The sequence below is a fragment of the Brassica oleracea genome, chromosome C7 (genome assembly GCF_000695525.1).
Source record: "Brassica oleracea var. oleracea cultivar TO1000 chromosome C7, BOL, whole genome shotgun sequence".
Classification (NCBI taxonomy): Eukaryota; Viridiplantae; Streptophyta; class Magnoliopsida; order Brassicales; family Brassicaceae; genus Brassica; species Brassica oleracea.
Genome location: NC_027754.1, coordinates 46,736,412 through 46,761,590, shown reverse-complemented (window position 1 = coordinate 46,761,590; position 25,179 = coordinate 46,736,412). Strand labels below are relative to the sequence as shown.

The 25,179-nt window shown below is 36.2% G+C and overlaps 6 protein-coding genes and 1 non-coding gene across 9 annotated transcripts; 1 reads left to right on the top strand and 6 right to left on the bottom strand.

Annotated features, from left to right (window-relative positions):
- Nucleotides 1-3,092: 3,092 nt before the first annotated feature.
- Nucleotides 3,093-5,843, top strand: LOC106306189 (arginine decarboxylase 2-like). Its single transcript, XM_013742707.1, has one exon. It carries the CDS (start codon nt 3,533-3,535, stop codon nt 5,594-5,596), a length of 2,064 nt encoding a protein of 687 aa, XP_013598161.1. The 5' UTR covers nt 3,093-3,532; the 3' UTR covers nt 5,597-5,843.
- Nucleotides 5,844-9,046: 3,203 nt separating this feature from the next.
- LOC106303696 (NADH dehydrogenase [ubiquinone] 1 beta subcomplex subunit 9) lies at nt 9,047-10,681 on the bottom strand. Its single transcript, XM_013739998.1, has 6 exons — nt 10,473-10,681; nt 10,318-10,359; nt 9,787-9,868; nt 9,614-9,669; nt 9,447-9,523; nt 9,047-9,304 (listed from the first exon to the last, which is right to left on the bottom strand). The coding sequence occupies exons 1-5, from the start codon at nt 10,602-10,604 to the stop codon at nt 9,482-9,484; spliced, it is 354 nt and encodes a 117-aa protein (XP_013595452.1). The 5' UTR covers nt 10,605-10,681; the 3' UTR covers nt 9,047-9,304; nt 9,447-9,481.
- Nucleotides 10,682-10,816: 135 nt separating this feature from the next.
- Nucleotides 10,817-10,889, bottom strand: TRNAE-CUC. Its single transcript has one exon. It is a non-coding gene; the product is annotated as a tRNA-Glu (tRNA).
- A 929-nt stretch (nt 10,890-11,818) lies between these two features.
- Nucleotides 11,819-13,219, bottom strand: LOC106303991 (GATA transcription factor 3-like). 2 transcript variants are annotated; one of them, XM_013740357.1, is made up of 3 exons: nt 13,058-13,219; nt 12,576-12,841; nt 11,819-12,502 (listed from the first exon to the last, which is right to left on the bottom strand). In XM_013740357.1, the coding sequence occupies exons 2-3, from the start codon at nt 12,834-12,836 to the stop codon at nt 11,963-11,965; spliced, it is 801 nt and encodes a 266-aa protein (XP_013595811.1). In that variant the 5' UTR covers nt 12,837-12,841; nt 13,058-13,219; the 3' UTR covers nt 11,819-11,962. The 2 variants fall into 2 exon arrangements, with proteins under 2 accessions (XP_013595811.1, XP_013595808.1); XM_013740354.1 differs by having other exon boundaries at nt 12,576-12,845; nt 13,058-13,217.
- A 2,502-nt stretch (nt 13,220-15,721) lies between these two features.
- Nucleotides 15,722-17,298, bottom strand: LOC106303558 (40S ribosomal protein S3a-2-like). Its single transcript, XM_013739822.1, has 7 exons — nt 17,161-17,298; nt 17,023-17,070; nt 16,830-16,935; nt 16,602-16,739; nt 16,343-16,528; nt 16,068-16,268; nt 15,722-15,964 (listed from the first exon to the last, which is right to left on the bottom strand). Exons 1-7 carry the CDS (start codon nt 17,169-17,171, stop codon nt 15,869-15,871), a joined length of 786 nt encoding a protein of 261 aa, XP_013595276.1. The 5' UTR covers nt 17,172-17,298; the 3' UTR covers nt 15,722-15,868.
- A 638-nt stretch (nt 17,299-17,936) lies between these two features.
- On the bottom strand, nt 17,937-20,836 carry LOC106304831 (squalene synthase-like). The gene is made up of 13 exons (XM_013741217.1): nt 20,587-20,836; nt 20,450-20,492; nt 20,255-20,344; nt 19,966-20,041; nt 19,802-19,871; nt 19,481-19,630; nt 19,291-19,395; nt 19,070-19,216; nt 18,867-18,942; nt 18,659-18,747; nt 18,464-18,558; nt 18,340-18,382; nt 17,937-18,220 (listed from the first exon to the last, which is right to left on the bottom strand). The coding sequence occupies exons 1-13, from the start codon at nt 20,779-20,781 to the stop codon at nt 18,149-18,151; spliced, it is 1,251 nt and encodes a 416-aa protein (XP_013596671.1). The 5' UTR covers nt 20,782-20,836; the 3' UTR covers nt 17,937-18,148.
- Nucleotides 20,837-21,180: 344 nt separating this feature from the next.
- Nucleotides 21,181-24,140, bottom strand: LOC106301985 (squalene synthase-like). Of its 2 annotated transcripts, none has more exons than XM_013738489.1 (14): nt 24,033-24,140; nt 23,663-23,958; nt 23,523-23,565; nt 23,308-23,397; nt 23,145-23,220; nt 22,975-23,044; nt 22,726-22,875; nt 22,557-22,661; nt 22,319-22,465; nt 22,112-22,187; nt 21,904-21,992; nt 21,734-21,825; nt 21,559-21,601; nt 21,181-21,451 (listed from the first exon to the last, which is right to left on the bottom strand). In XM_013738489.1, the coding sequence occupies exons 2-14, from the start codon at nt 23,855-23,857 to the stop codon at nt 21,374-21,376; spliced, it is 1,254 nt and encodes a 417-aa protein (XP_013593943.1). In that variant the 5' UTR covers nt 23,858-23,958; nt 24,033-24,140; the 3' UTR covers nt 21,181-21,373. The 2 variants fall into 2 exon arrangements, with proteins under 2 accessions (XP_013593943.1, XP_013593942.1); XM_013738488.1 differs by having other exon boundaries at nt 23,663-23,948.
- Nucleotides 24,141-25,179: the final 1,039 nt, after the last annotated feature.

The following is a 25,179-nucleotide window of genomic DNA, read 5'->3' as shown; positions in this document are numbered from 1 at the left end:
ACATATAAAAAGGTTGTCCGTTATTGATCCAAAACGCCTTTAGGTATTACCATATAGTAGTAATTAAAATTGGTGTTATGTACACCGGACGATTTACATTACCAACACAATCCGCTTCAAATGTTGTTTGTGTATGGCATGAAATTAAATAGTTTTGTTGATACCATACCTGGTTAGAACCTTTCAAAAAGAAAAGTTGTTCAGAAACTTCAGATGAATTCATATATGATAAGATAAATAGAATAAATAGGGTAAACATAAAACAAGAAGGCTGGATTTAGTTAGCCGGGTTGGACACGGCACATTAGAATGCAGTATCGAGAGTATCAAAGTCTTTTGCGTAGCCTTAATATGACCATCACAACCACATGACAATGAATCTCCAAATCACACGTCACGTAATTAAGAGCTATATCTTTCGTACGATGGCCGATGGGATATTGGGATGTACTACCACACACTTTAAAGATTATACAGTATAATGTATATGACTCATTACGAATATCATTAAATTGAGGATAACGCGAATATTTTTGAAATAGAATAGTGGTATGAAAGATGAATTGAAAGAGCACTATTTACGATAGCCACAAGAGTTAGTGGTGTACGTGTGGCGTCCGCGTTCAGTAAGCGGCCGTTAACGCGTTTTCTTTTCCTCGTTCTACTGCATATTCCAAGTGTAAGTTGCTCAAATTCAGATTCAGATGCTCATCTGCTCTTAGTTGCTCATGATAAAACAGAAAAGTATTATGGTTTTAATATTTGGTTCATACTTCAGATATGTTGTATATATAGTGTTTTTGCGTTTGCAAAATTATTCACGTAGATATACAAAAAAATACGATACAATTACAAACACTTTAGAAAGAGGAGGTTGAAGAGCATTGAAGTAATACACAATTATAAGGAATGGGATGACTTTAATTAGAAAATCAGAAAATTTAATAGCATTCATCCGCCCACTGCGATACATCAATGTCCCGTTACTTATTAGTCTCTTGACAGCATTCGCTAAATTAAATGTAAATTTGAATCATTACACCAGATTCACTGCGACAACTAAACAATTAAAGTTGCGCAAATAAAAAACACACAACTCACTCCTTGAAAACACAGCAGAAATCTCATTCAGTCATTTGATTATTCTAGATACTCCATCTGTTTCATTAAAAAATATCACTTAAACACATTTCACTTATATTAGAAAATGAGTGATTAATATGCATTTATATTTTCATTATATCTATTTTAGTAGTAGCATTTCAGATCATTGTATTTTACAATTAATATTTAGCTGAAAGTATAAAGCATATTGAAATTTTAAAACGATAATTTTGAGTGATAAGAAAAAGAATATTTTTTCATAGTAATTTCAAGAAAATTTATATATTGAATTGGTGACTTTTGTTAAAAAAGAAGAAGAAGAATCGGCGATGTAAAAGCAGGATTAACCTGGGGTTCTTAAGATAAGGTTTTTATCATAAGTCAAAGAAACATTTTCTTAGTTTCCGATAAAAATCTAATTTTTATTTTTCTTAGAGAATAAAATGTCCACTCAACAGCAAAATAAATCGATTGGACGAAGACTATTATATTATTATACTGCTGACAAATTTATTTACATGCTTCCAAATAAAGCATGGTCCGTTAGCAAAGAGGAAACTTCATAACACAGCTACTCCCCCACGTAAGACCACCACGCGGCGACTCGTAACTGAGTGGCCGTGCCAAAAGGGAACCTTGTTCCATAAATTTGAAATTGTTTTTCTTTGGTCAATTATATTGTCTATTTATTTCTAATCTTTCTTTATAGGAACTGTATCATTGATAACATGGAAACTTTTATGAAGCGATAAATAAATACCTGTTAGAAAAATGTAAAAATATATGGTCCATTAGGTACATGCACCCCTATACCAATTATTTGCTATGTGTCAGAGTGTTACCTACACCACAAAGCAAAGACACAACGGTCGTATCCAATCTCATTGCGAGTTCTAATTTATAAAACACACGTTGCTTTTACCAATTTAGTTATTTTAATAAAGACTAGTGACAGAAAAAAATCGTAAAGACTTTATCAATCTAACATAAGCTTTTACCAAAAAAAACATTTTCAATGTACGAGCACAAAGTGAGCTGCAAGAAAGATTATTAATTTTAAAAGTGAATAAAGATGATTTGTAAATTAAAATCAGATGTTATTAAACAAAAAAAGATGTTATTCAAATAATCGAAAGAAATTTATTTTCACTTCCACCTGTTGTCCAGTAATAGTCCAAGATCATTATAAGATTATAGTTGTTATTGTCTTCTAGACATTCTCCAAAACTGTATCCAAAATCTTTCACATTAAAATTCTACTAAACGTTACTCTATGATCCTTCTTATTTAATATAATAGATTTTAAAAAGTTTTATTAAAATGATCGTAGATATAATGAATATTCTCGATTTATTCCTAACATTGTCACAAAAAACCTTGAAACGTATTTTGAATTTTGTATGAATATATTAATTTGGTTATCAATGCAAAATGTTCAAAAGGAACACATAATCCAAGGAATTGTGTGGTACATGCAATGTGAATAAAAACTTGGACCAATGGAGTTCACAAACTTGGAGCAATGGAGAAGAAACAATCAATATGTAAATAAATATATTTGTACGGTTGTTTTACTCTTTTTTTACAATTGATACGTGAAGTTCATTCCACGGAATGGCATAACCGTAACAATTGTGTAGACCAGCAAGATATACGATCAAATCGAAAATTTTATCTAAATATACTTAGAAAAACACGATTGGTTTTTTTTTTTTCTGAACGCAAAACACCATTGGGTTAATATGTAAAAACAGCACCTGAATAATCACTGACGTAGTCTCAGAGTCGCGTAGGGAAACTAAAACCTAAGGTAAGATTTTTTTGCAGTTTCTTTATTTAGTGAAAAAGTAAAAAAAAAAAAAAAAAAAAAGGCGAAAAAGAGAAAAAGAGAAAAAGAGAAATGGGCCCCATGGGCCGAATCCAACTTGCCTCAGTCATCACCTTCTCCCGACTAGGCTTCTCCTCCTATATAAACAATACCACTTCCCCTTCATCAATCTCACACCCTTCTCCCTCACTTTCCGCTCTGTTTCTCTTTGCATTTTCCCCGAGAAACTTCACATTCTCGTCCCCCTTCTCTCCATATAAATCAATTATATCTCTCTCTCTGCATGGTCGGGGAATAGAATCTGTTGTTTCTCAAATTCGTAAAAAAATCCCTTTTTCAATTTAAAGTCTCCACCTTTCTTCTGAAACATTCACCGTGGAGATTCTCGGATCAGGTCGGGCTGCTCGAGGTGGGTTTCACGGCGGCGACAGATACATCTTCTGCCTTCTCCTGAGGGGGTAGCCGAGGCTCCGGCCTCGGCGGTTTTCAAACCCCTTACCTTCACAACATCTGGTAATAAACAAAAAAAAATCAAACCTTTCCTTATATTCGTCAAAAACAGAGTGTCGAAGAAAAAAAAAAACAGAGTGTTGAAGAAAGATGCCTGCTTTAGCTTGCGTCGACAGCTACGCCGCCGACGTGTTCATCCCACCCTCACCACAACCTTCCTCCACCGCCGCCGCCGTCGACACGTGGAGCCCCTGTCTCTCCTCCTCTCTCTACCGCATCGACGGATGGGGAGCTCCTTACTTCTTCGCCAACTCCTCCGGCAACATCTCCGTTCGTCCTCACGGCTCCAACACTCTCCCTCACCAAGACATCGATCTATTAAAACTCGTCACGAAAGTAACGGATCCGAAACAAACCGGCGGTTTGGGATTACAGCTCCCGGTTATCGTCCGGTTCCCCGACGTGCTTAAAAACCGCCTCGAGTGTCTCCAGTCCGCGTTCGATTTCGCGGTACAGAGCCAAGGGTACGAGTCTCATTACCAAGGAGTGTACCCGGTGAAATGCAACCAAGACCGGTTCGTCGTGGAGGACATTGTGAGATTCGGATCTCAATTCCGGTTCGGTTTAGAAGCTGGCTCTAAACCGGAGATCCTCCTCGCTATGAGTTGTTTATGTAAAGGTAACAACGAAGCGTTTCTTATCTGTAACGGCTTCAAAGACGCTGAGTACGTCTCGTTAGCTCTTATGGGAAGGAAGCTAGCGTTGAACACTGTGATTGTGTTGGAGCAAGAAGAGGAGCTCGATCTTGTTATCGACCTTAGCCACAAGATGAACGCGAGGCCTGTGATTGGTTTACGAGCCAAGCTTAGGACAAAACACTCTGGTCACTTCGGTTCGACTTCGGGTGAGAAGGGGAAGTTCGGTTTGACCACTACTCAGATAGTTCGTGTGGTGAGGAAGCTTAGTGAAGCGTGTATGCTTGACTGTCTCCAGCTTTTGCATTTCCACATCGGCTCGCAGATCCCATCTACTTCCTTGCTCTCTGATGGTGTCTCCGAAGCTGCTCAGCTCTACTGTGAGCTTGTCCGTCTAGGCGCGAACATGAAGGTTATAGACATCGGTGGCGGGTTGGGGATTGACTACGACGGGTCCAAGTCCGGAGAGAGTGATCTCTCCGTGGCTTATACTCTCGAGGAGTATGCTGAAGCTGTTGTAGCTTCTGTTAGGTTTGTATGCGAGAGGAGATCGGTGAAGCATCCTGTGATATGCAGCGAGAGTGGGAGAGCTATCGTCTCTCATCACTCGGTGTTGATCTTTGAAGCTGTCTCAACGGTTAATCATCAAGCTGATCGTGATGATATTCAGTTCCTGCTTGAAGGTGATGATTACGAGGAGATGTACTCTGCTGTGATGCGTGGGGATCAAGAAAGGTGTTTACTTTACGTTGACAAGCTGAAGCAGAGATGTGTTGAAGGCTTTAAAGACGGTGTTTTGAGCATTGAGCAGTTAGCTTCCGTTGATGGGTTATGCGAATGGGTTTTAAAAGCTATTGGCGGGTCGGATCCGGTTCAGACTTACAATATCAACTTATCTGTTTTCACTTCGGTTCCTGATCTTTGGGGGATTGAGCAGCTGTTTCCTATAGTCCCCATCCATAAGCTCGACCAGAGGCCCGGGACACGTGGCGTCTTGTCGGATTTGACGTGTGATAGTGACGGCAAGATTGATAAGTTCATAGGCGGCGAGTCCACCTTGCCGTTGCATGAGCTGGAGAGTGGTGGTGGGAGGTACTTCTTGGGGATGTTTCTTGGAGGGGCTTACGAGGAGGCGCTTGGTGGAGTTCATAATTTGTTTGGTGGGCCGAGTGTTGTGCGTGTCTTGCAGAGTGATGGGCCTCATGGCTTTGCGGTGACTAGAGCCGTGCCTGGACAGTCCTCTGCTGATGTTCTTAGAGGAATGCAGCATGAGCCTGAGATGATGTTTGAGACGTTGAAGCACCGAGCAGAGGAAGTTATGCATACCAAAGGTGGTGGTGAAGGAGAAGATGTTGATGAGTTTGGTAATGTCGCCGCCTGTCTTGACCGTTCGTTCCATAACATGCCATATCTAGCGACCGAGGAGGTATTGTCTATGAGCAACTCTCTTTCGGATGCGGTCAGTAACCTTGGCTTTTACTACTGTGATGAAGACGGGTTTGATTACCTCTCTGCATGAGGAAAGGTGGTCGTGTGCGGTTTGTTGTTGGATTCTTGTGTTAATCTTATGTTTCTTTTAATAAAGTAGTAAAATAATCACAATGATGAGATCCATCGTTGTCTTTTCAGGTTTTTAATTAGAGGATCTGAATAAAAGTACTTTTGTGAAATTCGGATCTTTGTAATGTTATTTGATGTTTGAAATGTAACGTTCTTGTTTCATTTAATAAATATAAGTGTATGCGTAGTGCTACAAGTTCTTTTCATTATTATACAAGAGTTCAAAGAAATGGCAGAGACTTTTGTTTAGTAGTCCTTTATTACATACACACGTTTCATTCGTCTAGTAGTCCTTGTATCAGTTACGTATCGCCGCATCTTGAAGACATGAACGGCGACGTGGGCGATTGTGAGTAAAAGAGAGAGTGAGACAACACACACACACACATTACATATGCTAGATTCTGACATGTATGTGTTGCTACTGACTCACTTCTTTATTGATCGGAAGCGGTTCAGTGAACAACTGATGGTAGATATTTGTGGCTCATGTTTTGTGTGTTTTTGGTAGTTGCATCATTCAATAATCTCTTTACTCTTGATTCACTGGACCGCTTTGTGGAATATATTAAATTTTACATGAAGGTAATTTCGGGCAAAAGAATAAAAGAAAATGCATATTCGAGATAATGTGTTGTTTTCATCTTAGTTGTCTAGCTGTTGGCGATCACGCAGAAAAAAACATATAATTCTCCAGAAAAGATAGATCAAACTTAAAGGTAGAAAAGTTTGATGAAGATGGTATAGTATCCTATGGTTCATGTTTATCTATTTGTAGATCATGGTGTCACTTTGTGGTGTGTGTTTGTCGGTATATTATACAATGTTGTACTTATAAACACAGGAATCATTTTTCTAAAAAGCGAGTGACAATAAGAATAAGAAATAAATTGTCGTTAGCTCTCGTATTATTTCATTCTAAACGATTTATTAAAAATCACTTGACCTTTATAGTGAAATTAATTTTTATTTCAATAAAAATGATCTAGTTATAAGAACAGACAAAATGAAGCATATATGTGAATGCGTAGAGATATCTTTTCTAGTCATCGTGATAGATGAAATGAAATTCATATTTGTTAGGAAATAAGAACCAGAAAAGAGATATTTGCATGATCAAAATGATTTACATCAGATATATAGACAATTATACTCTCAGCTCTCATATCATGTTCAACTACCCGGAGCCACACGAGAGTATAACGCAGAAGTTAGAACCATCTTGTTATTGTTAGTTATGCATCCCAATGGAAGGGGTAACCATTGCATCACAATAGTTTTTCTTTCCTTCTCTTTCTCTATTTTGTTTGTTCTTCTTTAAAACGCATAACGATGGTAGAGAAGGCAAGTATTAGTATGGATTCGAAATCAGAATTGGTTGAAGAAAAATGAAAAAGAATTGATTGTAAAGAGCAATCAAGCACATGAACATAGGGCTATATAATGTATACATCTTAACGTAGCATGTTATCACGCTATTGATAAAAAAAAGGTTATCACGCTATACGAAATGTAAAAATTGGTACATCAATGTGAAATTTATTATACACATATGCATTCATTTAGCACCACATCTTTTATAGAAGATAGAATAGCACGTTTATTATATCTTTTAAAACTGCAAGCTACAAAATACCAGATTATAACTAAATATCAATTATTGCATAAACATAAGAAAAATGTAGTGCAGTTAAACGGATTATGAAGTACATTTTCTTTTATGAAAAACAACATTAATATTACATATAGCTTGTAGGTTACATACAAAATGTGATATTTTGTAGCTTGCAATAATTGATATTATGTTTATGCAATAATTGTATTATAAAAAAATCATTTTACAGAAAGATTAAAAGCTAGTAGCATTTTTACCTTCTTTTCATTTTTGTTTTATTATTGGGGTTAAGGATACAACTTCAAATTTGATTCTTAAGACAAAGGAAAGTTGTTTGTGTTTGGTGGTGCTTTGTTTGTGTTAGGATAGACAAAGAAAAGTTGTATACTTTTTGTTTGTTTGTTTGTTTTGTCGCCGATATATTATATGACATTTAACATTGATAACTGGTTATGTATATGATATATTCACTAGGTGAAAATCAACGTCCCTTCAATAAGGTGGTAAATTGTCAGAGGCTTAGATCTCTCTCCTTTAGCTCTGTCCTTTCTCCTCGATCCGACACAGAGAAAGGATGAGATGAACTTCAGTCGGAGTTTCTCTAACTCCGTGCTATAGGTTTGATTTCTGGGAGTCGGTGATTTCTCTACACCGTCGTCGCCAGCTTTGGGTTCGAGGATTGGTGGCTCCGTCAGCATCGGTTCGTCGGCTTACGTCTTCGGGAAGCGGTGGCTCTGACAGCATCGTTTTTCGCCGGCTTTTACCGGTTTCCGATCTATGCTTTTGTTCTCTCTTTGCTCAATCGACTCTCGACTTAAGACTCCATGTTCGTTGTTCTTGGATCGATCGTAGACGATTGTTTTATGGAAGCGTAGATCTGTGGTTCGTTCTTCTTCGAGGCTGCTCTAGTTGATCGGCCTCTTTAAGGATTTGGTGGATTTGAGGGCGGAGTTTGATCGCCGTTGGAGGAGGTTTCGTTTGGGTCTTTAGATTCATGGTGAGGAGTTTTTTCCGGTGTATCTTCGGTGAACACCGGTGGCTCCGGTGATGAATCTCGATACAGGGGAGATGGAGGTGTCGTCAACACGTGTTCCTCATCGGTGAGGAGTGCAACACGTGTTTTGGTACACATAACAGGACGACACGTGCATGGGGAAAGCCTAGTGGGCTTCGGATGTTGGGTTTGTGGCCTCGGGTTTTTGGGGCGCCGGGTTCGGGTTAATGTTTGTTTGGGCTTTGACCCATAACGTTTCTTTAGTTTGCCCTTTGGACTTTTGTGATGTTTTGGTTTCTGAGTTTTTGACCCATCAATAATAATAATAGATGGAAAAAAAAAGGTGGTAAATTGTCAATCTGAAATATATAATAGGCTCTGTATATGATATATTTACTAAGAGTAAATTTAAAAATAATATTGTTTTTATTATCAAGCTCTATTTTCTTTGGCTAGAATTGCAACAGTCTTTGGGTAGAATCCAGTCCTACTACATCTATGCTTTGAGAATATCAATTTGGGTTTGGAATAAGCATTTTTACTAGCAACTTGATCTTTTTGATTTCTCGACCATGGTCCTTACCAATACGGCAATACCCAAGTGTTGTGTGACGACACAAGTGTGCTGGGACCGGTCAAGATTCCAAAGTTGGATAATGGATACACGATCTAATACCATTCCTACCTATCCAAATTTTCCGACCTATGGTTCAAGATTGAATATCCAATAGATTTGGAGTGTGTTGATACGCTGCGATTTTGGACTGCTAAGGACGACAAGTTGGTAAAACAAGGACAGGAGAACAAACAATTTATGAGCCATTGTAAGTAAAACAGAACACACATTTGTTGTTTATTGATAAGTTTTCATGAAATTGCATGATTCATGATGACATGCTTGTTTTAGATAATGAAGAAATATAAAACAAGTTGAAACAAGAAACAAGAGCGTCTTATTGAAACGAAACATCTTTTGAAAATCTGTCACTCAAAAGTTTCAACCTTTGAAAGTCTTGAATTTTATCTTCTGAACCATAGCCACCGGATGATGCTTCAATCTGCAATAGATAACAAACACCATCGAGACTTAGCAAATTTGTGGTTCTGTTGCGGCTTTTTATCACAGAAATGGCATAAATGAGACTGAACCGAAACTAATTTGGTAGGTTACAATGACCATCTAATAGCTATCAAACTTACCTTTATTGATGGGTATGAAAACATGAAAGATAGGTTTATGGGTTGTCTTCTTGACCATAGTTGTACACGATCTCAATCTGCATCAGTCGCAACACAAAAGAAGATCAGCACTTGTAAATAAGAGAGTGAGATCATGACATTGGAAAATGCTGAGAAGAAAAAATCACCCCAGCAGGTGGAGTCGGGTTTCTACAGAACTTCGAACCACCAGGAGCCCATGGAACTACAAATTAAAAAGTGAGTTGTTAAGTTCTTGTTCTCTCTAGCCTGAGAGGGATTTCAACAAACATGTCTTCCTATCAAACCTACCCACGATTCATTCATGGGACGAGATGCTTACCGATGTAAGGATCTGGGTGCCGCCACTTGTTGTATTCTGCTTCACCATGAGCAATCAGTTTGTCGATTCTGTCAACATCCTCCTACAAGAACCCCACAATCAAAGGATCATACCAAGGAACAAAGACGATATCTTCAAATGGGTAAATACACGCAACCACTTGTTGTTATCTAGTTAGTAGCTGGAAGAATACAGAATTTCACTATAAGCTTAAGTAGATGAAATTAACACAGAAACATTAATCATAAGCTAATGCATCACAAAAGCAGAGTTCTTTCTACATAGATGGATATATATACACCAACTCAGCACAAGAACTATGGAACACCATTTCAAGTTTTCTCTTTTCTTGTAAGTATCCACAGCAAAAAAGTCCCAAACTTTCTCATCAAAACACTCTATTCACATCTAAAGTCCCAAACTTTCTCATTAAAACAGTCTTACATATCTATCTTCATAGCTATAAACGTCACACTCTACCAAATTAAATCAAATCAATTTCTCAAAGATGAGAAGAGAGCAAATAAATACCACATCTTGGTTGGCGTTGAACTTCTCGCGCAGATCAGAAGCCTGAAAATGAGGAACGAAGATCAACAAACCCCCAAAACGCGAAGATCGGTCAAACGAAAGAAAGAGTCCAAAGTCCGAATCGGAGATCTGATCTGAGGAATAATTGAACTTACGTCTCGGTAGAAAATGTGGCGATGAACAGCCCAATTGAGAGTATCCTTAAGGGCGCGTCGATAGAGGATTCGAACCCTCTCCTTCTGCGCCGCTCGCCGCGCGAAATACGCCGCCGTCGAAACTCCGCTCATTCTCCTGCTTCCGATTGATTTCTACTCTCTACAACACTCTCTTTCTTCCTCTATCTGGTTTTACTTTTACAACAGTTTGAAACCTTCTGTTCCAGTTAGAGGGAAAGGAGAAAAAAAAACTTTCAAGTGGCCCAGGGATAGGCGTTTGAATTTGGCCCATAGTTAACGGGCCTAAACCAATATACTGAAAAAGGAGAAGGAAAAAAAAGTAACTCCGTTGCCGGGACTCGAACCCGGGTCTCTCGGGTGAGAGCCGAGTATCCTGACCAGCTAGACTACAACGGATTGGTGGTTAGGGGATATTCCCTAACCTCTTTAATAAATGACTTGTTCTGAGAGTTGCTTGGATTGTGAGAATCTTGTGTTTCTAGTGGATACTTTGACTTTATAATTCGTTTTACTCCATACTTTCATTAGATTTCTTGTTTTTGTGGAGATTTTTTAGGCACAAAGTACCAATTTTGTAGGATTCAATGGTTTTTTTCCTCCTTTTTCATGAAGTATTGTGAATTTACAAGTATGATAAACAAAGTATTTAATTTGGTTGATGACTTGATGCATTATTAACGATTATAGTTGGGTTTGGGGAAGATCAGAAAGAGATAGCACGTGATAAAGTACCTTTTCTCTTGAGATCTAGTATGTGAAAGAACACTTATGAAACTACTGACCAAAGGGTCCATGGAACTGTGGTCCTTCTATTGTATGTCTTTGTGTAGCAATTGATATACATTACAACTTATAGCTAGAATATTAAAGGCGGTAAATGATAATGTGATATTATGTTTGTGTTTAATCATGTTGTCCCCAGAGTCTAAACATGAATATTTTATGCTTTCCAAAAGTTATATTGTGTTGTGTGTTGTTTTGAAGAACAGTTTATCAATGTATCAAAACTTGAAAAGTTATGACTCTGAACTCTTCTTGGTTCTTTGTGAAGGAGAGAGGTCATTTTACTGTTTGCATGAGACAGAAAACTAATTCGCCATATGCTGAATATGCAAAAATAGAACTAGATTTGTAATCAGCTTTTATCTCTCTCTCTCTTCTAGTATAACACAATTGTTATGAAATATTCTGAATATTTTTACCATTTTGCATTTGCTCTCTCAGATTGTTTTAGCTTTATAGTTTACCAAATACTTCAAAAAGTCTACACCACTTCACATGGACCGAAATCATTCTAAGTAGTAGTGGTGGTGGTCTCACATCACTAAAAAAATACATAATCTTGTTCATAGAAGAAACATTTTTTATAGACTAATTCCAAAACAGCTTCCATTGTTATGGAGCAAGTTGCTAGATTAAAACACTAAAGATAATGTTAAAAGTAGGTTTAGCTAGAGGTTTAGTTTTACCTAAGTCCTATCTACCGCGTTACTGGCAAATTTGACTTGGTCTGATTTAGGAGTAGCTTCACCTGTCTCTTCAACCAACACTTTACTCTTTCTCAACTCCAGAACCTTTCTATGAAGATTTGAGTGGATCTCACTAGAGAACGTCGGACTATCCGCTGGTCTGTATTCCGGACAGAGTCGACCGGACTTAAACCTGACTCCACATGCATTACATAACGTTTTTGGACCGACCGGACCGGTTCTCCACTGAGGTGTGTTGTTTGTGCCACAATGGCTGCATCTTCTTTGAAACCCAACGGCTATTTCTTTTTTCTCCTTCCTCCCATGCTCTCCATTTGCATGTTGATTTTTTGAAACGAGTGGCCAAACCCGGTCACCGGTTAAGCTGTTCCGAGACCGTTTGGTTCTTGGTTTAACTGGAATTGAAGATGAGAAGTTTGGTTTGATTTTGTGGGTTTGTGTGAGGAGAAGTGAGACTTCTGGTGATGAACAATCATCCACAACACGAGATACCCATTCAAGCTCTTCCACATATTCATCCTAAATATCAGAAAATAAATATCAAAAAATTAAAAACAAAATAAATAAGTTTCTATTAGTTATAAGAATATACCGGCAAAGAAGGAAGTTGATCAAAGATGCAAGGTTGTGAACTATAGATACAACAATCTTGTTCTTGTTCTTCTTGTGAAGAAGTAACTGAGACAAGTTTTTCTTCTTGACCTTCTTCTGAGAAATCTAGAAAACATTCAACGGAGAAATCTTCAGCAGAAGAAGTTCGGCTTAATTCCTCAGATGACACAGTCACCTGATGCTTTATAGCTTCACCTCTCAGACTTGCCTTTAGGGCTCTAGCTTCTGTCCACAGCTCCATTCACTCTTTCTTTCATACATACATATAAAATCTTTCAAGTTTCAATTATCACTTACATATTTAGCTCTTAACTATTACAACAACCATACAAATAAAATAGCTAAAAAGCTAAACCTTATGGTCTACATAACCGTCTGCGCATGCAAACTTCAGAGAAGTTGTAAAACTTAAAAGAGTAGAGAGAGGTATGGTTGAGGGATATGCTCATCATAATTCTTTACCTGATAAAGACGAAGATAGGAGAAGAGCTGACTAGAGAAGGCCAAGAAACAGAGGAGTAGAGAGATATGGACAAAGTAAGAGGGCACTGAAATTAAACGATGATTTTTGAAGGGGTTAAAAGGTAAAATAAAGACTTTATGTTTTTGTGTTTGGACTTCTTCCAATTCCAAAAGTTAAAGCTCTTTTTCTTCTTCTTTCTATTCCCCTAACTTATTTTTCTTAATAGTTTCTAGTTTGTGGAATATTACAAAATCTTATTTCATGAATGATCCTACATCAGTATTTCAGAATCAATGCTTTACGTCTTCTTTATTTGCCTCTTCATTTTGTTGTAAAATGATGTGTCCTTTCTTTCTTAGTTTCATGCTTTTTGTTCTTGAAATGTTTTGTTTTGGTTTCTGCTTTATTTGTTTATCTACTCGCACGAATTATCGATTTAGTTACCATATTTTGTTTATAAAAGCCAAACAAAAGTAATGATCTACTTTTATCACCGTCCATACGTCAATATTCTTTGTTTTTGTTGCCTTCATTTTTCTTTGGACCTAATCAATGAGTTCGCTACGTGTATGTCTGGCTTGGGTTTATCTTTCGTCAGAAATTGATAAGTCAGGTCGGTTTCACATATTATTCAATACAATTTGATTGATTTTTATAATATTGTTTTTCCTATGTATATATATTATTATTGTGAATGGTTAATATCATGCCTCTTGTCGATGGCTATCTAGCTTGTCTTGTTAAAAAGGGTTGACCATTTCTTCTTACGAAATGCTGAAAAGTATTTTACAATGGTGAATTTGTTAATCAAAACTAGTGTTATAAAAGACACTCGCTGGTTATGTATACCGTCCGATCTTTCCTGATATCAACATGGGAAGGTCAAGGAGACTTCCTCATAAAAAAAAAAAAAATGAAAATTGTAGTTTTCACAAAATACCCTTATTTTTACAAGATATTAATAAACTTCATTAATGGCATTTAAGTCTTTTGGTTTTAGACCTACGGATACAGCTAAATGAGTCTATAAATAATGAGCCTATATATATTTAAAAGATATATTAACTCTAAATTTAATATAAATATAAATATATTATGAACTATTAATAAATTAAGAAACATAAAAATATTATTTTCTTAAATATACGTATCAATATTCAAAATAGATCATTTGAATATTATACAGATTTTCAATAAAAACCAAAATCATATATCCTACACCATATATCATATACATATTTGAATATCATTTTCCATGTATAATGTCATTTTATATATAATATTGATATGACAATTACGAATGTTCAAAAATATTTTAAAAACTATCTTAAAATCAATTTTTAAATCTAAAATAAAAACACAAACTTACAATAGGTTATTGATAATGAAAACAAACTAATATTGTCATATCTATAAGTTTTTTTATATTATCATTTTTTATTTGGATAACATAATTTTTTTACCAAATTCTAAGGAATCACTAATTTATGTAATATTAAAAAATATATGAGTAATTTAATCAATTTTTTAAAAAATACTATCAGATATTTTATGTTTTATCGGATCAATGATATCAGATCGCAGGTTAATAGTGATTTTTTGGGTTTTACCGGGTTATATTGGATTTTTAATTAACGATTTTTTCATAAATCCGAACCGGATTATATACAATGTATCAGGTCTATAGATTCAACCATGAATCTAGGTTGGATATAAAACAAATTTTAAAACTCAAACATTATTATAGAACAACTACCATGTTTCGAACAAATACCATATTTTGAAGAGAAACAAAAACAAATGATAAAAACTTAAAAACTCAATTGTTATGGTTCGAAACAAAAATAATGGTAATTTGTAAATCAGTTTTCGATTAATAAATGAAAAACGAACAAATCCGCGCTTAGAAAGCGCGGATTATATAATACAAGCATTCATTTATTAGATTTTAGTATGGTAACGTTTTTACTTTAAGAAATATATAAATTATAACATTTTACAATTTGTAGTGTGACAAACAAAGTTTAGGCCATTATACAGTGAACGTTCCCATCATCCCATGCAGCCCCGAAAAGCCATATACAAGCCAAGCCGCCCAACCCTCGCTGTTCTGCTATAAATTTTTAAAATATACAAATTCAAAGCAAATATTCAAATTCAAATTCAAATTCGATTCAAAAACTTACTTTATCAACCCAAAAACAGAATCAATAAAGTTCAATAAAACGAAACCTAGAAAGCAATTTACCTATCACTACCAAAAAAGGGAGAAGCGTGGGGTTTTGGTAGTGATGGGAATGGGGAAGGTGCAAACCACCGTTGGAGTGGAGCTTCATCAAAGGTTGGAGTGGAGCTTCATCAAAGCACCAATATAGCCAAATCCTTTTAAGGATCTAACAATAAATTTATTTATAAAAGACAAGTTAGATTAAATATGAGTAAGAACTGTGAAAGAGAAAGAACCCTACATACAATTAAGCAACACAACTTTAATATCAATTAGCTAATGGTAATGCATTAGTGCAAACGTAAAATTCGAATTTTAGTTTTATTTTTTGCAGAAGTCTTATAAAATTGTCATATAAAAACTATTAGATAACTTATTTTCTCCAAGACAAATTTCATTGATTTTTTTCACAACAGTTAAATCAAATCCAGCAATGAAGAATAGAAATGAGGTACTTAATATTAAAAACAGGGTAAACGAGAGTAATAATAATCCATCAAAAACGAATACAAAAAGAGTCGCACTGAAGTGGAAGTTCTCTTATCAAAGAAGTCCACATCAATGGCTACAAATCTATAATCCTCTAAGCTCCGATGATTTCGGTTGGTTCCTCAGCCACTGTTTCATCTGGCCTGTCTACTTTCACACCAACATCCTCTGCTGTGTAGTCACCATGAACCTAACAAGACGAAAACAATGTTAGATTTGACAATGTTAGATTTGATTGTCTCAATGGCTAGACTAAGAAAGATGTTGATGACACCAATTAATATCTAATTCACCTCCATGAGCTTGCCGAGGTCAAACTTGGGAGCCTTGAGGATCTTGACTTTACGGATGAACACATTCTGCAACGGGAAGATGTTCTGAGTCGCCTTCTCAATATCTCTTCCAATGGACTCAGGGATGAACTTGGCCACAAGCTCCTTAAGGTCACAGGATGAAGCCTCCTTCACCATGATTTCACTCATCTTCCTGCGGATCTACAACAAACAATATGTCAATCTCAATGATTCCAACATATGCTTTGATACATGTTAAGTTGTGTTGTGATTACCTGGCGGATTTGGCTGGACTGAGCATAGCAAGTACGCTTGACCTGGTTAGCACGCCTCTTGGTGAAAGCAATGCAGAACAACCTCAAGGTGTAGCTGTCAGTGGTCTTCACATCGACATGAGCTTCAATCAAAGTCTGCCACTTCTTCACCAACGACCTCAGCTTGTCGGTGGTGAAATCCATACCCTACAAGAACAGAAACATTGTTTACATCAGTCGCAAAAAAAAGAGATAAAGGTTCTTCCTTTTGGAAACATACCCAGAACTGGGTCAAGACATTCCTGCCCTGAACATCTTCAGCTCTGAGACGGATCTTCCTGTAAGAGTGGTCCTCATCACCTTGGAGATCAGCAAGAGAAACCTCGAAAACTCTGTGTTTCAAACCCTCAGAGGCAATCTGTTTTCAAAGCAAAGGAGCAAACTTTAAAGTACCCACACACTAACTTCAAAATGAGATTCGAACAACAGATCAAAGAGACAATATTACCTTGGTACCCTGAGTTCTAGAAACAAGTGTCTTGCCGACATTTCTCTGTTTGAAGATAGAGGGAGCCTTGATGTCATACCAATCCTTCTTGGAGAATGGATCAACACTGTATCATCATCAATTACAAAAAAAATTACTTAATTTTTTTAAAAATAAAAATTGAACAACTCAATGTGGGAAACGTGTTACATACATCTTCTTCTTCCCTCCTTTACGACCTTTTGAGATCCTCTTGTTCTTCCTATACATTCAGCAATAATCGTAAAATCAGAAAACGATACTCTAAAGATATAATCTAGAAATGAAAGAGCGATGCAAAAGAAGAATATACCCGACAGCCATGGTTGGTGAGCTTCAGAAGCTGCTGCTGCCGACGACGAGTAACAGCGAAGAAGAAGATGAAGAAGCGGCTTCAACAACAGAGAGAAAGCCCTTATTACTGTTGGCTTCAGATTTTTATATATGTAGGGTTTTGTGGGGGCCCAGATATAAACTTATAGCTACTGGATTTGATATTTTAAGCCCAGTGGGCCTTTTGTTGAAGAAGCGGCGTCAGTTATCTAAGGTTTTGTGGAGCTTAAATAAAATTTATAGCTACTAGATTTGATTTGTAAGCCCAATGGGACGAGTTCTTGCTAGCAAAGTGTCTAAAGTCTTTTGAGAAATTTGAAGGTCAGATTGTGGTTTTATTTGATTTAGAAATTGATGCCACTTGAACAAGAGTTCTAACTTTAGGTAGCATCTCAATATTGGATCTGGATCCTCTTTTTGGCATATGATGTAAATGCCTAATCTATATCTATCTTCATATGTGAATACACTTCCTTTTTGAGTCTTATCTGCCACTTTTGTCCAATTATTTTCACATAGTGATTAATGATTATGTTAGTGTGTTGTTAAGTCCCACATCGGTAATCTCATAGTCATTCAAGTAATATATAATACACCTGAGCCAATTCACCTATCGCCTGTTTTGGGTTGAAAGCTCGTGTTATCAGATTATTTTCAAACATTGGTCTTACAAATTTCTGATTTCAGTGTGTTCAATTAAAATCATACTCTCAAAGTTGGAATCTGGTGCTTGTACTATATTGCCTTGCAATTCCGGTATTGAACTTATTCACAAACAAGGGAGAACATGAAGAAAAGGTACACAGATAAACAGTCTTATGAACTCAAGAGCAAACAAAGCTCTTTGAAAAGAACTGACAAGAAAAGAGAGTTACGTGTATGAAGTTAATCTTCCAAGAACCTAGACATAATGTTCATCACGATTTCAAGATCTTTGATATGTCATAGACTTACAGGTAAGAGTCACGTTATTTTTTGTGTTTTAGATACGCCAAGACCACTGTGGCCAGTAGAGGCACAACCACTACAGTCTGCAGTTTCTGTATATAGAGGAGGGAGATTATTAGTAAACTATGCTATAACAAAAATCAGATACATTGTTTTATGAAAACAAGATTAAAATTCTTTTGCAAAAAAAAAAAGAATACAATTAACTTACAAAGAGAGCATTTGATTGTATTTCATCGTTTACATAAGATTTTCTGACCGGGGAAAAAAAAAACAAGATTCATTAGAACTTCAACCAAACAATAAAAGAAGTAACCAAGAAAAGAAAAGTTTACCTCTGGTGAATGTCTCCTCCATATTCTCTGCATACTTTCTTGATGGTCTCGAGTCGGTTTAATGTTTTCATGGCATTTGGATCCTTCTTGTCAACCTATTAACATATCTCAATGTAGTTTAACATTTAAACCAAATTAATGGTATAACTATCAAAATAATGAGCATTCTAAAGACGAATATAGAATGCAACATACCTTTGTTTCTAGCATGCAAGAAAAATCATAGAATGCACCACAGACATCATCCATTGTCTTTGTGCGATCAAATACCTTAGCAATTAGGCCTAAAGCATATAAATCTTATGTCAATAAATCCCTTTTCACATAGCAATGTTTGTCCTATAACTCAGTTATTCTTTTACTAACTAATGTTCAGCCTTGGGATTAGATGAAAACATCTTACCTTGCCTCAGTTTCAAGGAACCTCTAAATACTTGTATATTGTTATAGCATAATGCAAGTGTTCCAATCGCCACAATCTAATTAGAAAGGAAAAACATCATATATCAATGCAGAGGAGAAAACAATATAAACACACCTCAACTAAATATTAAATTAGATAGGAAAAGCTAAAGAATATATGTGAAAAATTTTATTTTCTCTAACCAGAGGGATGGAACAAGAGTGTAATATTGCAGGATCACGCAATGCAGCCATAGATTTCAAACAATCTTCAACATGAATCAATGCGTTAGTGATCATATCATTCAAACACTGCACTGCTTTTGTTGATTTGTCCTCATCTTTCAAGTCCTAAATCAGAAAAAAAGAATTACTTTTTTTTTTATAAGATTTAACATTAGATATTGAGAGTGAAATGTATGCACCTCGAGTTTGTCAACATATTTTCCCCAAATCTCACGAGGCCAAAACATGCGTGGTTTTGGTATTTCATTAACGTCCTCAAGGTAATCTTTGATGATGTTTGTTTTCTAGCAAATAAGATAACAGTTTTTGTTAATATTCCAAAATATATATTTCAAAGTTTTCATGTTATACTATTGTGATGACACATACCTGCAAAAATAAACCTGTAGAATTGGAAAGCTGCTCCCAGTTTGGAGTTACTGTTTCTAGTTCTGAAGAGAGGAGAAGTTTAGACATACCCAAACCCACAAGTCCAGCAGCATAATGACAGTATTCATCATAATCATCAACCGTTTCTACCTGTTGACAAATCATTTTAGCTCTTAACAAAGAAAAGTAGTTACTAAGTATTGATGATAGCTTAACTTGATATATCTAATTCAAAGCATTGATATTTGAACAGTCAATGACAAAACTAAGCAACTGATACAAACACATTCCAAATCATAGAGATTTTAATGTATCACAAACCTCCTTGGAAATGAATTTGGCCATTCCTGCACCCATTCTTTTAGTTATATCTTCAATAATCTCTTGATATCTTTTGGGTAAATTAAGAAAACAACATAAATTAATTTGTATCACTAGAAGAGCAACAAAATTAATAAAAACACATGGCAAATAATTGAATTAACCCTTTTTCAAGCTCCAGAAATGCTGCAGACACATGATGAAATTGCTCCATTAGAACCTTGTACTTTTCCTCACCACCTAAAACCAGATAAAGATTAATTAAAATAAATTAATCACTTTGCAATAATTTTTTTACTGGATCAGGTGCATATAACTGCTTTTTCAAAATTCATCCAGATATTTTCACAATCTCTAACTGAGTTTAAAAATTTATTTAGATGCTCCATTAATCCCCAGCTTAAACCAAGCAAACAAAAGAACAAGACATGAGATGTGACTCTTCTTACTTACATACAAAATGCCAGTCACGATCGTATATGTGGCGGTGGAAAGCTATAAGAATTGGAACCTTGATCTCAGTTGGAATGCTTGTGTCATCCTCTGTAGTAACCAAAAAAAGTAGATGATATTAATTTCCTAATATAAAGAACTTTATCCCATTGAAGAAATAAAGATGGATCTATATTATTTTTATGAAGCACTAACCAACAGTATCAAGAGCTCGGAGAATCAAGTAGAACAGACACACCTACTCAAACAAACTGAATAAGAAAATGGTGAAAATATAACATAAACACACACACACACATATTACTGAGAGAAAGAGGCAGAGAAACAAGTACAGCGTCACGTAGCTCGGTGCCTAGTTGCTGAATAATAAGAGAAAACGTTTTAGAAACTTTGTTGAGAGTTGAGTAACAGAAAGTCAAGTGTGGATCAAGTGGGATCTGTTTCTGAGCTTTCGTAATCGCAAGCTTCAACTTCAAGAGTGGATATATTTCATCTGGGTGTCTTAGAATCGTACTCAAGCTTCCCATTTTTTTAAAAACCTTTTTCTATATCGGTACTCCAAGTATCAAAGAGATATTTGGATTATAAGTTCTCTAAGTATGAACTGTGTCCTGATTACATCTTGAATCCTTTTAAGTTTGGTCCACGCCTCGATTGATGTTATACAGCATAATATTATAATACAACTGTGTATATATTATAACATGTGCAGGTCTTGTTCCCATGTCAATATGTGACAGCTGACCAACACGTTGTTGTTAGCAAGGTTTAATTGTAAATAAACAACCAACCAAGAAAGTCTTGTTTAAATCTAATCCTCATTTGACCAATGCAGTTTCCAAGAGTGTTAAGTTGTTTTAAAGAGCTCGAGGCCTAGTTGTGGAATAACAAGAGAAAAAGCTAAGTGTGGCTCAAGTGAGATCTGATTCCGAGCTTTCATAATCGCAACATTTACTTAGAAGATATTTAACGGTAAAAGACAAAGAAGGCAGTAACCACAATAGAATCCATGGTTTTAGACAAAACCAAGTTTAATCTCTCTTTGTATGGAAACAATCTTGAATATGTGATTCAGCTCTAAGAAAAGGAGAGTGGCGTGAATAAGAATGAACCAACAAATCACTGCTCATCACTGACCCCTCCGTTTGCTCTGAGATATGCAAAGACTATAGCCAGTAGAATCACAAGCATTACAATCTGCATTTTTTTTTTCAGGTAGAGAATGAGGATTATAATTTAAGTAATGTATCTATTAAAACAAAGAGAGTATACTTCTGCGGAAATAAGGAAAAACTGTAACTTACATAAAGATTGTTTGATTGTCCTTTGTCATTAACATAAGACTTTCTGAAAGGCAGAGAGACATATAGATTGATCAGAAAATCAGTTTTATCCCAGGCATTGGAACAACAGAAGAAGCCACACTCTATATATTTGGATTATCTAAAACAGTAAGAAGATCAAAAGATGAGTGTATACCTCTTATGAAGAACACCATTGTCTCTGCATAGTTGCTGAACGTCTTCTAGTTGTTTTAGTGTCTTACTAGCATTTGGATCGTTCTTGTCAACCTTTATGTAAACATATTCTTCTTTTATTCAGAGTTTAAGAAAGGACACATTTAACAAAAAGAGGAAGAGATGAGATACCTTTGTTTTCAGCATACAAGAAAAATCATAGAAGGCACCATAGACATCAGCCATTGTCTTTGTACGATCAATCACTTTAGCAGTAAGACCTAAAAAAAAAACAAAAAGTTGTTTAAACACATGCTTGCAACACCTTCTCAAACTTTTTGATTATACAAGTTAAGGCTTAGCCTAGAGAATGATGAGATGATGATGAACATCTTCTTACCTCGCCTCAATTTCACAACGCCTCTAAACACTTGAACATTGTTATAGCATAGCGCAAGTGTTCCAATCGCCATGATCTGATCAAAAGAAAACACATCCAAGCAAAGAGATATTAATGCAGGTTTCATTTTACATGAAAAACAATAAAAAAAATAGTTCTCAACAAGAAGTAGACAACTTTAAAGCAAAGTAACAATTATGTTCTGACCTGAGGGATAGCACAGAACCGAAATATAGAAGGATCACGCAAGGCAGCCATGTATTTGAGGCAATCTTCAATATGCGTCAAAGCATCGGTGACCATTTCATTCAAGCACTGCACTGCATTGCTTGAGTTCTTCTCGTATTTCAAGTCCTACATTGTGATTAGAGCACTGTTAGAGAATAGTCAAATGTTTTGGTAACATGAGACGTAATAAGAGAGATTGAGAGTGGCTTGTGTGCACCTCGAGCTTGCCAGCATATTTACCCCAAATCTTGCGAGGCCAAAACATGCGGGACTTTGGTATTTCATTAATGTCCTCAAGATAATCTCTGATAATGTTTGTTTTCTGCAGATATGTCCAGTTTTATAAATTATTCAAATATATAAACTGTCAACGGTAATTGTTGTACCTGAAGAAATAAACCCATTGAATTGGAAATATGCTCCCAGTCTGGCGTCAAAACTTCTGATCCGGAAGCGAGGAAGAGTTTAGAGAGGCCTAAACCCACAAGTCCAGCAACATAGTGGCAGTACTCATCATAGTCATCAACAGTCTCTACCTAAGCATCAGTAACAAAAAATCATTTCATGATTCTAAATGAAACATAGACCCCAGTCTAGTTTAATCCAACACAACAGATATGTTTATGTTACAAAACCTCCTGGCAGATAAACTTGGCCATTCCTGCACCCATTCTTTTAGTAATTTCCTCAATAGCCTCTTGATACCTTCATATACGGAGGAGAGGTGTAAGTTTATACATAACAATAATTAGTAACAAAATTCTAAAACAGAACAGAAGGGCATAGAGCAAATACTAGTACCAACCCTTTTTCAAGTTCCAAAAAAGCTGCGGAAACATGGTGGAACTGGTCCATTAGAACCTTGTACTCCTTGGTACCACCTAAAGTTTGAATTGAGTAGAATCTGTTAAACAGTAGAATATTGATGGCATGTGATGGAGAAGTAAAAAGAGAGTCTTCAAACTTGCATGAGTAGTGCCAGTCAGTATCATAAATGTGCCGGTGGAATGCTATCAAGATAGGCAGCTTCTCATCAGTTGGTATGCTAGTGTCATCCTCTGCATTACACAAAAATGATGAATCTTAACATGAATACATTGTAAAGTCAGAAGCTTTTGAATACTTTGGAGAAGCCTCATCAAACTCTTAGTAATATTGAAAGTAACAGTTAAGAGACACTAACCAACAGTATCAAGAGCTCGAAGAACCAAGTAGAACACACACACCTACACAAAAAAAACAAAACACATTGGACACAGCTGGCAATAAATGTGGAAACTTTATTATATACAGAGAGAGAGAGAGAGAGAGAAGAAACGTTACAGCGTTACGAAGCTCGGTGCCTAGCTGCTGAATAACGAGAGAGAAGCTTCGAGAGACCTTGTGGAGCATTGAGTAGCAGAAGGCCCAGTGTGGCTCAGGAGGGATCTGCTTCTCTGCTTTCTCGATCGCTCGTTTCATCTTCAGGAGCGGATGTATATCATCAGGGTACCTCAGAAACGTCCCCAAGCTCCCCATTGTTTTTCTGAGAATTCGATTCAGAAACAGAAACAGACCTCTCCCCCTGTAATGAAATCACTGACAACAACAATGCCTTTTTTTTTTTTTCCTGCGACAATCTGAGATTCAGAGACCCCACTTTGAACCAAACACAACAAAGCAGTTTAAGAATTTGCAGAGAATGAATCCTCACCTGCGATGTGGTTCGATCTGATTCCGCCAGCGAATATTCTAATTCAGGAATTTTTTTCTCAAGCTTTGTTTATTCATTCATCGATGAAAACAAAGGACTACGATTTTTATTTTTAAAAAGATAAATTTAAGCTTAAATCCCTTTTATTACAAGATATAAGCGTTTATTACAAGTTGGTTAAATTTTATTACAAGGTAAGACAAAAGACTAAAAGAGAATTAAGCAAATATCATTAGTGGACGACATCGATCTTTAGTTACTAATTTACTGGGCCAAAAGGCCCAAAACTGAAAGACGCCGACACGGCAAACGAACGATGACGTGGCAAAATATGATTGGTTTAATCACGTATCACTCAAAGTTTAAAAGTAACTACCACTCTGTTTTTGCCGCCTTGGTAAACTAACTTCCTCCCTCCTATGAACAATCAAACAATCTCGAAATGACGACGACGATCGCGACGGTGATGAAGGCTAATACGAAGATTCCAATGATCTCGAAGCCGAGTTTGTTCTGTGGAGCGTGTGTAAGAAACTGGAGAGACAGAGGGTGAGGAAGCTGGGGAAAAGAGTAATGTCGGTGGTTATCTTTGGAAACTTTGACAAAATTATGAATCTTGTTGCTTGCTTGATCAGTCATTCTCGTTGGGATTTACGGAACATTATGAATGTCGACATGTTAGGCATCTGTGTCTATGTGAAAGGAGTTTGATGTAACGTTGGTATTTCGACATGTTAGGCATCTGTGTCAATATGGGTATGTTTTGTAGTGTACTATCATTAATTGGGCTTCGGTAATATAGGCCCATGCTTTGTGAAATTGGGTATGAGTTTACAGAAGAAGCATCATTGAGTTCTGAGTAATGCATGTTGTCATCCCTACTAGTGTTAAGCGCAGGTACTTGTGTGCTGTATATAACAAGCAACACACTATATATTGTTAAAGTCCCATTAAAGAGATGGTTGTTGAAGTTACTAGACGATAAACTATTTCAAACTTAATCTTCTAATGAAAACAATCTTTTGACTTAAAACAAAATGATATAGTTTTACTTTTACCAAATGTGATATAGGATGTTTTAAGTTTTTCCTCATGAAAATAATTAAACCATAGAATGACAAGGCACATCTGAGAGAGAAAAGCTTGG

Bases quoted from the DNA above. Each gene is read 5' to 3' on its own strand.
- LOC106306189 (XM_013742707.1), top strand. From the start codon at position 3,533: ATGCCTGCTTTAGCTTGCGTCGACAGCTACGCCGCCGACGTGTTCATC.
- LOC106303696 (XM_013739998.1), bottom strand. From the start codon at position 10,604: ATGAGCGGAGTTTCGACGGCGGCGTATTTCGCGCGGCGAGCGGCGCAG. The intron at 10,360-10,472 runs GTAAGTTCAATT...CCTCATTTTCAG, and splicing joins GCCACATTTTCTACCGAGAC to GCTTCTGATCTGCGCGAGAA. The intron at 9,524-9,613 runs GTGATTTTTTCT...CGACTGATGCAG, and splicing joins ACCCGACTCCACCTGCTGGG to ATTGAGATCGTGTACAACTA.
- LOC106303991 (XM_013740357.1), bottom strand. From the start codon at position 12,836: ATGGAGCTGTGGACAGAAGCTAGAGCCCTAAAGGCAAGTCTGAGAGGT. The intron at 12,503-12,575 runs GTATATTCTTAT...TCTGATATTTAG, and splicing joins ATCAACTTCCTTCTTTGCCG to GATGAATATGTGGAAGAGCT.
- LOC106303558 (XM_013739822.1), bottom strand. The intron at 16,936-17,022 runs GTATGTAACACG...ATGATGATACAG, and splicing joins AAAGGAGGGAAGAAGAAGAT to TGTTGATCCATTCTCCAAGA. The intron at 16,740-16,829 runs GTAATATTGTCT...CTTTGAAAACAG, and splicing joins CTAGAACTCAGGGTACCAAG to ATTGCCTCTGAGGGTTTGAA.
- LOC106304831 (XM_013741217.1), bottom strand. From the start codon at position 20,781: ATGGGAAGCTTGAGTACGATTCTAAGACACCCAGATGAAATATATCCA. The intron at 20,493-20,586 runs GTACTTGTTTCT...TTGTTTGAGTAG, and splicing joins GCACCGAGCTACGTGACGCT to GTGTGTCTGTTCTACTTGAT. The intron at 18,943-19,069 runs GTTAGAGAAAAT...CTTTCTAATTAG, and splicing joins ACTCTTGTTCCATCCCTCTG to ATTGTGGCGATTGGAACACT.
- LOC106301985 (XM_013738489.1), bottom strand. From the start codon at position 23,857: ATGGGGAGCTTGGGGACGTTTCTGAGGTACCCTGATGATATACATCCG. The intron at 23,221-23,307 runs GCAAGTTTGAAG...TTCAAACTTTAG, and splicing joins TACTGACTGGCACTACTCAT to GTGGTACCAAGGAGTACAAG. The intron at 22,188-22,318 runs GTCAGAACATAA...TCTTTTGATCAG, and splicing joins GGTTCTGTGCTATCCCTCAG to ATCATGGCGATTGGAACACT.